A 10,735-nucleotide genomic window follows, 5' to 3' on the forward strand; every position below is an offset into this window, starting at 1 on the left:
ACGAAATGCATTCTTTTTCAAATTGCACTTTACACATCACTTCTGGGGGCGGGGTGAGCAAAGATGTATGGTTGTTAGCAGCCATATATTTATTATTCAAGAGGGAGCGTTTGTATTTGGGAGTTAAGTAAAGAGAATGTGATCTATGAAACACAATTTGAAGAAAATGTAATTCTTGAGACTAAATCTGAAAAATAAAATCTAAAATCAATAGCAAAGTTATTCTTAAAATCTTGTTTTTGTTTAGGAAGTTTTAAAAAAATCTTATTTCTGCATGTATTTGAAATAACTTTTAAGAAACATGTTTCTTGACCCTACCATCCAGCCCACCATCCATCCATTTGCTGCTTTGTTTGCGATGTTTTTGCATCGTTTACAGAAGTACATAGACTTACTGAGATAGAAGTGATACGTTTATAAATGAATTACATTAAAATAACCACTAGGATATGCTGAGTGTGCAGAAAACAAATGAAACCCAGCTTTATTATTTTCTGCAGTGACTTAAATCCCAAAATTTTATTTGAAATGCTTTTTCTTTACACTCAGATATTTTTAATTTTTCTACCTTAGTCTTTGAAATTCTAAAGAAAATAAATATTAAATTATTTCTAGTAAGAAATCAAATCCTTCTGCTGACAGAAATATAAAAATCTCAGCATCTCTGACTTCAGCACTGCTCACCTCTACTACAGCAGCACACAAGCATGCACAGCAGCAGCTGACAGTCACATCTCCATTTGGACAGATAAACGATGACACAAGGAATCGAACCCGTGAGTGAGGAGCACCGGTCAGGAGCGAGGAACCCCCCACCAGAGAAGAAAAAACAAGACGGAGATGAAGGAAAACAAAATCCTCGGCTCTGCGGTCACTTTTCCCACGACTGCTTATTCCTATAACCAATCATAACGTTCACCAACGGAGTTCTGATCATGCAGGGAACCAGAGAGAGGGAGAGGGGAGCTCATGGAGTGAGGGAGAGATAAAAATAGACCTAAAAGAATGAGTCAGATTGAAGGGAGGCAAGAGAAAAACTAGAGGAAGTCATGACAAAATGTGAGAGAAAGAGGGGGGGGGGAGGGGGTGAGAAAGACGACCTCTCAGTGGAAATTAAGTTCATTATGTAAACAGAGGATCCTTCAGAGAGGAAGATTTAACAGTCTGAGGAGTCAGAGTGAAAGAAGAGTGAAGAGGAGGACGAGTGAAGATTGGGAGGAAGGAAAGGATTGAGAAAATATCTGCCATACATCGGATCAGGTGAGGCACATTAACTGAAAGGAAAACTCAGCAAACAAGAAAACTGCTCGGACGTACAGGATTTAACTCAAGTTTGAATATCAGCTCTTGTCACTTTAAAATAAGTCGAGTGAATATAACTACTTTTAGACTGATTGTGTAATGTACAGCTCACAAACTAAACTATGTGACCTCGTTCTGCACTTCTAAGCACACCTTTAACACTGGGAATAAAAATATAATTACTGGAAAGGAAAACAGAAAACTAAATAAAAATGTCCCATTTCATCTCGATCTTCACGGCTAAAATAAAGACTCATCTCCTGGAAAAATATGTCCAATTTACCGTTAATATGTTAATATCTGTATCTTCCTCCATCTATTAATTTTATCACTATTGTTCTTCATAGAAAATCTCTTGTAACCAGAATACCGTTGTTGTCTATTGTTGTGTGTCTGCTATGCTGTTCATATTATGGACAATATTCAATTCAATTTCAATTCTATTCAGTTTATTTCTATAGCGCCAATTTACAACACATGTCATCTGAAGGCACTTTACATTTCACCCAGATCATCCAGTCAGATTGATTCAAAGTTTTCTAAGGACAGTCAGCAGCATGACTGTAACCCACGTCACAAAAATGTAAACCATCTCTTTATAATAGAGAATAAACAATGAATCAAGAATTTGTGAAAACAGATTTAAGCCTTTGGACCAGTGAAAAAATACTAGTTTTATAAAAGTTTCAGCTGCTCTGTCCCCTCAGAGGTTCGTCTTATCAAACAGCTTTCCTAGAGAAAAGTTTTTCACAGTTGTAAACTACAAAAAATTGTCCATCAAACCAAGTTTCAAGCCAAAAAGTCTTTGATTTTGTTTTGAGATTTATATACTTAGCAAGAGAAGATATACTGATATATTATTAATCTTCTTTGAGAAAACTCTACCAGAAAACAAATACGATGATCTTCCAGTGCAGTAAGATAATTGTACTTAGTCTACTTCTTGAAATCATGACATGTTTTGTGGGAACATAAAGTTTAACCAAGTCCAAACGGCTTATCGCAGTTCATTTCATCCCAGCGTGTCCTAAACCCCGTAACATTATCAATGACCCCTCACACCCCCATCATGGACTGTTCTCCCTGCTGCCCTCTAGGAAGAGGCTTTGCAGCATTCAATGCAGGACCAGCAGATTCTGCAACAGCTTCTTCCCCGCCACCATCAGACAGTAGAAAAAAACTGAAAAAAACTGTAAATCATGTCAGTCTCTGCATCAAACTGACCATATCAATGCGTTTTTTTTGCACCATGTTTTTTCTCCCACACTGTTTATATTCAGACCCCAAGCAGCAGAGGCAGCAGAAGAAGCTGGTTTACATGCAAAGTCAATGGTTGATGCGCATCTTGGCACAGCAAAAGGTCCCGCAGCGCTTTTTGAGCAGCAGGAGCAGCGCCTCATGAGCTTCTGAGCTGCTCTCTCTGCTTTTCCTCAGAGTAGCTTTGCCTCGTCTGTTCCTGTTTGGCTGTGACTCCATCCTGGAGAGAAATATCAGCTGTGCTGCTGCCATCAACACCTTTGTTTATAGATGTTGGAGATCGGCCTGTTTTCCAGTGTGGTCCTGTTTCTCTGACCTGACTGGCTGGATGTGCTCTCTTCGTCCTCTGACATGGGAGCTGGCTCAGAGCTCTTCTGCCTGGCTGTGTGTTTCCTGGACGGGGCCGCCTTTTGTAGCTGCTTTTTGTGTCTCTGCTTCTGTCTCCTTGAACCCCAGTCGGCCTCAGCAGATGGCCGCTCACACTGAGCCTGGTTCTGCTGGAGGTTTCTTCCTTTTAAAAGGGAGTTTTTCCTCTCCACTGTCGCTACAAGCATGCTTAGTGTGAGGGAAAGTATTTGAGTCAATGAGTCAATGCAATCAACTGGTTTTCCTTAGATAGAAAACTTTGAATCTATTTGACTGTATGATTTGGTTGAACTGTAAAGCGCCTTGAGATGACACGTGTTGTGAATTTGGCGCTATAGAAATAAACTGAATTGAATTGAATCTGACGTGAGGGACGCCCTTCAGAAGCAGCAGCTGCTGTGGTTGGAAAAATTGAAGTTTTGCTGCTCAACGCCCCACATCAGCCAATCAGAGAAGCTGATCTGGGAGCTAGCAGGGAGACAGACACAGCGCTGCTGATGCAGATCCCTATAATCACTCCTCTGAAAGAGTTTATTAACGCATAAATGAACTTAAAATGTCGAAATCTGGTGCCTGTAGTTTGGATTACGTACGTGAGAAACACTAAAATCTACTTCCAGCCGCCACAAACAGTAGCGGAAAAACGCCAAAAAGTGACCGAGCCAGAGGCAGCCGTTGAAGGCGATTTCCAGTGACAGTGCACCACCACTGTACGGGGATCTGAGAGTGAAAATATATTTGAAGGCAGGATTGTAATCTGGATGAACTGAATGCACTGACAATGTTTTCAGGTGGACTTTCTCACTTAAAAACATATTAAAACTACTTTTTACCGACGGATCACAGCAAATATAACTGCCATTGTTACAGGCAAAGAAAAGATAGGGTAGCTCCGCCCAACACGCATCAGACCCGTTTTTTGACTGCGCAGCTGGAGCAGCAAAGATGCTTCAACCGCGCGCCGGAACTAAACTAGTGCAAGCATCAAAAATGAAGCAGCAGGTGCATTTTTGCTGCGCCTGCTGCTTGCAGTGTGAACATAGCATAAGTCTAAGGCTACATTCGCACTGCAGGCCTATAGGATCAATTACGATTTATTTTTTTGCGTAGCCGTCCATATTTCCAAATATATGCGACTTGTATCTGATCTCCTGTGTGAACTGCAGTCATACAACACAAGTGTCCTGCATTCACAGTAGAGGACGCAATGACTTCACAAGCCAGTGTGCTTTGTGTTTACGGAAGTAAACATGGATGTAGTGCTGGAGCGCATCTAGCGAACTTTCCAGACCTGAAAAACATCAATCTGTTCAAGATGGTTAAAAAAAATACTGCTCTCTGCATCATCGTCCGCCAAGGCATTTGTTTTTCTTGCCGCTTCTGCGTAGCAAGAAGCAGAATAGTGAAAATGTTGGTTACTAATGGCATTAAGGTCGGATGAATGCGACCTGGGCGCTCAAACACAGGTTGCATTTAAAAAGATCAGATTCGTATCGGATTCAGGACCACATAGCCAAGTGGCCTGGGTGGGACTGGAAGAAAGTGGATCTGTGTTGTTTAGACTGTCATGAAAAGATCAGATACAGGTTGCATGTGGGCAAAAAAATCAGATTTGGGTCACTTCTGGCTGTGATGTGAACGTAGCCTAAGACTAACAGAATCTGCTCTTGCTTAGCGTATTAGGGGTGGAACGGTTCACAAAATCCACGGTTCGGTTCGGTTCACGGTTCCGTGGTCACGGTTTTCGGTTCGGTTCATGTTGATTGTTAGCCTGACATGTTGTTCATGTTGCTGTTAGCATAAACAAAACATGTTGCACGATGCTTGCACACTGTTGCACTTTTATCCACAACTTTCTTTCCGCCGTCATCGTAGGTCACTCTAAATGCAAAGTGGTCCCATACAGCAGACCTATAAAGTGCTGCTGGCGCGTCTTCCAACTCCTGTTCTTTCCCACTCGCCATACCCACACAATTCTCCACAACAACTGATTTTTTTCTGCTACGCTGCTTCGCTTCTTCTTCTTGTTTACTACTTGTGGTTGGCTTTGGTCGCAGTACCGCCACCTTCTGCTCTGGAGTGTAATTGCTTCGACTATGAGAAAAAGGAGCAACGCATGAACCGAACGCAACACACGCGAACCGAACCGAGACAGTCGAACCGAACGGTTCGGACGGTTTTCATAAAGCGTTCCATCCCTATAGCGTATCAATCTCAAATCAAGATCTGAAAGACTTTTTGCCCAGATCTAAGGTTGTCAGACTTGATAAGATGGAAAATTTTCCTAAATCTAAACTGATGGAATTTATTTCAAGTTTGTTATAACAGTTGAAAAAAAATCAACACAGTGATCTGAGTGGACTACATGGAAGTTGGTCGAACTGAATCAGAGGCAGCTGATTACCAAAGTTATTATGGTAACTTATTAACCTGAAGCCCTTTGCATATCTACCTGCTTTTCATCTGAATATTTGTGTAGGGTAGTCTTGTTGTTGGGGGGAAAAAGCAAAAAATTCTATAAAGGATAATATTTCTCTGCATTTCAAACCATTAGGAGGAATCAGTTTCACAGGAACACGTTAGCTTTGCCTTCTCTGTGCTGCTAGGGAATCTTTATTCTGCTATAAGTATGCACAGGATCAAGAGGAGGTATAATTAAGCAAATCTCCCACTAACTCATTTCCGCCTGTGCAGCCCGGATTATGGCTGCCTGCTTGTTACCATGGTGAGAGAGACCATGTTTCTTCATCATTCTGACAGAAACAGTGATGATGCTGAGGGTTTCAGCTCCAAGTGACACTGAAGTGAGACATGAGAGTGCAAAGTGAACTTATTTCCCCATCGAAAATTATGCAACAAGACGCATCTTCTCTCTCATACTTCAGGGAAAATTGGCCGTACATACCTGGCACTTATAAGCACCCTGGAGGATTTAAGGGCATGAAAACAGCTTTAAATATAGCTGTGAACAAAATATAAAAAAGTTAAGGATTTAGGAGTGCTCTCAAATGTAATCACATTAGGAAGCAGCCTGGGATTCAATAAGATCTATAATTATTTTTGCACCGTCCACAAGTTATCACACAGCAGATTCTACAAACTCAATTAAACACAAATTGAGGAAGAAGCCAAAAGCTGAATGTTGACAAACTAAGTGATCCATTGTAGCTTCTATGGATTTCCCTGGGAAAGCAACAATATTTACTTCATAAACACATCATCACTGTTAGCACCTCCATAAAAGCGGAGCTATGGCTATTTGCTGCTCTGAAGCAAACGCTGTAAAGCTCAATGCCAGGAAGAAAAGACATCAGCAATACCTAAGAGAAGCAACTTTTACTGCCCTTCAATACAGAAGGAGTTATATTTTCATTTCTAAACAATCCAAAGTAAAAAATTTATGCAGGGGAAGATTATTCAAGACTTAAAAAACATTTATAGTTGTCAATTCTCTTAGGAGTGTGTTGTAAAATAACCTCCCCCCTGCCTTAAGAGGACGCAATGTTTAGAAAAAGACAAAAATAAGAGTCCCATCTTAGCATGCTATATATTTGAGAACATTTGGTAGCATAGATAAGCTTTTTAAAACTACTTCTGAAAGAACCATTAAAGTGGAAAGAAGTCATTTGATGAGATGTGATCCTTCTGTAAATGTTTTGTCATGATGCAGAACAGCATATTTTGAAAAAAAAAACTACACAAAGTATATCAGGACAAAGACTTCATACATAATCTAGGTTTATTTGTACCAAAGGCACCTTGCACTCAATAAACCGTGAACTTCTCTCTCTGCAAAAACGAACTAAAACTTGCCAATCTACAATTTAAATGAGTATTCACCCGCCTAAGATAATTACTTAAAATAAGACAATAGAAGATTTTTTTTTACATATTTCAAACATAAATCAAGTTATTTCTTTGGAAAAGTATCTCACTTATCAGCTCAAATTGAGGGAATGTACAATTATTTTAAGAAATAAGGACTTATATTTTAGTTTCTGCAGCTCTGTTTGCCAAATGATTCTAGACTCAAGTGTGAGTCCATCAATCCTACAGATGAGCAGTTCAGTGACATCGACGCCTGTAGGTTTCCAAGTGGTTCCTTTAATTTTTAATAGTAGATTGGGTGTCAGATGTTTTAGTTAACAGACTCGTATTCTGTAGAAACAAAAAATTTGAGTCAGTGAGGCCAGTGTGGCAGTCTAATAATTTTAAAACTTTCTTTTTTGATAAAGCTAATAGAGTGGCTCAGGCTATCCTAGGTATCTCTGTAGTTATGCTGCTATAGGCTCAGACTGCTGGAGGACAATCGGTCTACTTTCCCTCATGTTGCGTTATTATTTAGTTCAGCTTTTAACTTTAAGTTCTCTCTTTATCTTTCATCTTCATAGTTACTTCATCCAGCCTTGCATCCTTTTGGCAGCCAATTAGCAACCAAACATCATCACCTTCAATTATAAATTGGCCCATTTCCTTAGTGTTTAGCCTTGTCCCTCTCCTAGACATAGCCATTGGCTCAGCTTTTACTGTAACTTACTATATGCTCTCTGATCCTTTTTGACACATGAACTAACTCAGACCTCACCTGCTTAGCTGTATTTCACTCCTAAACAAAACCATCTATGGAGCTTTTTTACCATTGCATTCTCTAATATGGAAATTATTCATAGATCAGTGTGTCTGTGATCCTTTTGTGTGTCTACTTCTATCGTTTTGAAACCCCCAGTCAGGAGAAGGCCACCAACACCGAGTCTGAATTCTGCTGGTTTCTTCCAGTTAAAAATGAATTTTTCCTCTCCACTGTCACTGTATACATGCTTGGTGTGAGGGATTGCTGTAGATTTAATGGCACAATGCAATGAATGTCTACTTATCCAGGAGAGGCGAATCCTACAAAGTCAATGACTGGATGCAACCAGCTGGGTTTTCTAAGTTAAACCAATAGACTGAATCATCTGATTGAATTGTCTGTTAATTATGAAATGAGGACTATATAAAGAAACTGAATGAAAACACAGCTGGATGGGATGAGAAAGATAAAGACTGAGGTTCTTGGAATGGCCCAAGTAAAGTTCTGATCTATATAGTCTGATTAACATGTGGTGCGACCTTAGGATAGTTGCTCAGTATAAAAATATAGCAAGAATTTCATTGTGAAACATAAGCTTTGGGTGGCATTAGTTTTTTCCACACAGCTTCCATTTTGGCCTCTTTATTTAATTCCCACTGACTAATTTTTACTGTGTGTTTTTTTTATACTTAATTTAACTCATTTTAAAAGCTGATTAATACCAAATGTGTTTCATTACCAGATATGCACATCTGAAAAACTGAGACATGTTTTTCCTTTTTTCCCTCTGATTTTATGGTAGTTTTGTAGCCTGGATTTCTTCAGCAAGAAGTTTTGATATTTTCTGTCAGAATAATTTTAGTTTCTATTATTTACAAACATAATTCATCAATCTGACATTCCGAAACTAAGTAAAGTAGATTTCTCCAAACAGCTGAGAAAAAAAGGCAAAAAGAAAAAAAAGTTTCATGCATGAATTTGTCAGTAAAGCAGTGGCCAAACACATCAAAAAGATCCACACTACTGTGCGTCCATTGCTCACTCACTGACCTGTCTTGGTCGGCACTGCGGAAGCGGGGGAGGATCATTTGGCGGAAACTGCTTGTTCGGTCCAGTTTCGGCTGACTCTTGGCCCTCTTGATGGAGCCCTTCAACCTCTTACTGAGGAAACTCTGGAAGAGGGGAGGAGGGTGATGCGACAAGGGGACAAACAGATGGAGAGGGAGAGGGAGGGCAGTGTGGCGGCGCAAAGGTGTTGGAACAGACGAGTGATTGAGAGGTGAGGAACAGAACGCAGGGTGGGTTTGATTTAATCAATGAAAGAACACAGGGTCAGGGTAGTTTGTGTCAGATGTTAGACAAACGAAAAAAATGGGACACATGAGGAGGGAGAGCACACAGTAAGTTTATTAATACAAGAAGTCATACTGCTGCACATGTCCACTTACTAAAGACATGCAATGCCACAAGAGATCCTATGGTGGGCAGCAGTGTACCACAAAGATTTATGACGCTACAGTTTGTCCTGCATGAGTTTTCTTACATATTAAACCACATACACACTGCAAAAACGATCTAAAAATGAGTAAAAATGGATCAAATCCTTAATTTATCCTTAATTTGAGCAGGTAAAATAGACAATTTGCCAATAGAATAAGTATTTTTACTCTTAAAATAAGATAATTAGATAATATACATTTGTAATATGACAATATAATTGTTTTTTCTTATTTCAAATTTAGATTGTCTTGTTCCATTGGCAAAGTGTCTCACTTACCTCCTCAATTCAAGACAAAATGCACTTATTTTAAGAAAAAATGACTTAAGATTTACATTTTTTTCTCAGTGTGGCTCTACACACTTCTACAGAATGACAGGATTTATTTTTTATTTTTTTTACCATTAAGATGCGTAGAAAAACTCTAAGCATCAAACACCATTCAGAATTTAAAATGCTTCAGTTTTTGTAGTCAAAATATCACTGGGGATATTATGCCACAAAATGTATTAAAGTTCTGACTGTAGCTTCCACACACACTGGAAAAAAATCAAAAATCTAGATAAGTCATTCTTTTCTTAAAACAAGTGCATTTGTTCATGAATTGGGGAGGTAAAAGAAACATTTCACCAATGGAACAAGAGAATTTACATTTAAAATAAGAAAACACATTTGCATTGTCTTATTTCAAGTGCATTTTATCTAAATATCTTATTTTGAGAATAAAAATACTCATTCCATTGGTAAATCATCTTATTTACCTACTCAAATTAAGGGTAAATAAACTTGATTCAAGAAATTTTTACTTATTTTGAGATCATTTTTGCAGTGCAAATTTGCTTTCATACATCAGACACTTTACAAATACTCTGCCTTTTAAAGGTATTCTCACTTTCTTACATTTGATTAGTTTTTTTTTTTTTGCCAATAAAACTTTGAGTGCAGAAAAACCGAAGTTATTTCCTTTGGATCAGAGTCTTTGAAAACTAAGCTGATTAATCGGTAGCTTAATCTGGATGGGATTAAATTGTTTTTGAAAAAATCCTTTGTGTTTTATTTTTAATCAGGACTTGCCATTTAAATTCAATATCAAACAGGTTTGTAACATTTTATTCTCTCATTGCAGAAATTAGAGTGTTCAGGGGTGATTCTGAGAAACTAGTTGTTACGGCAACTCTTGCATCAAAACAGTTTCCCAAAAAGTCAAAAATTGCCAGAGTAGTCCTAGGAGGAGGTTTTTCGACTCACAAAACTAAAAGCACTCATGGAGAATTTTCTTGTCTCAAAAAGGGGTGTTTTCTTTACTTATAAGAAATAACTGAAATATTCTCAGATTTGACTTACAAAAAATTCTAATATAAACGTTAAGTTAACAAACAATCAGGTCCACCTCATCAGCTTCTTCTACCTGTTAATCTCAGCAGGAGACGGACTGACGAGGAGGAGGGTAAAACCAAAACCAATACATAAATAAACAAGAGCTGTACCATTCACACAACCTTAGATCTTTAACATTAATAATTTAGCAAAAAATAAATTTATCAATCTAATTCTTAATAGGCTCCAAAACTAGTCCATGCATTTGTTACTTCAAGGCTGGACTATTGTAATTCTTTACTATCAGGAAGTCCACAAACTGTAGTTAAAATCCTTCAGCTGATCCAAAATGCTAAGACAAGAGTTTCCTGGCTGCTCTTCATTTGCTTCTTTTTAAATCCAGAATAGAATTTAAAATCCTCCTT

At 38.5% G+C, this 10,735-nt stretch overlaps 1 protein-coding gene across 1 annotated transcript in view; it reads right to left on the reverse strand.

The window, feature by feature from the left end:
- Window positions 1–10,735, reverse strand: part of LOC107103499 (ras/Rap GTPase-activating protein SynGAP-like) — a 345,104-nt gene that overhangs the window by 88,948 nt on the left and 245,421 nt on the right. The window contains exon 6 of the mRNA XM_015403604.1: window positions 8,546–8,667. Coding sequence (XP_015259090.1) covers window positions 8,546–8,667 — 122 coding nt within the window. The remainder of the gene's footprint in view (window positions 1–8,545; window positions 8,668–10,735) is intronic.

Source organism: Cyprinodon variegatus, unplaced genomic scaffold (assembly GCF_000732505.1).
Source record: "Cyprinodon variegatus isolate N-32 unplaced genomic scaffold, C_variegatus-1.0 Scaffold0, whole genome shotgun sequence".
NCBI classification, from domain to species: Eukaryota; Metazoa; Chordata; class Actinopteri; order Cyprinodontiformes; family Cyprinodontidae; genus Cyprinodon; species Cyprinodon variegatus.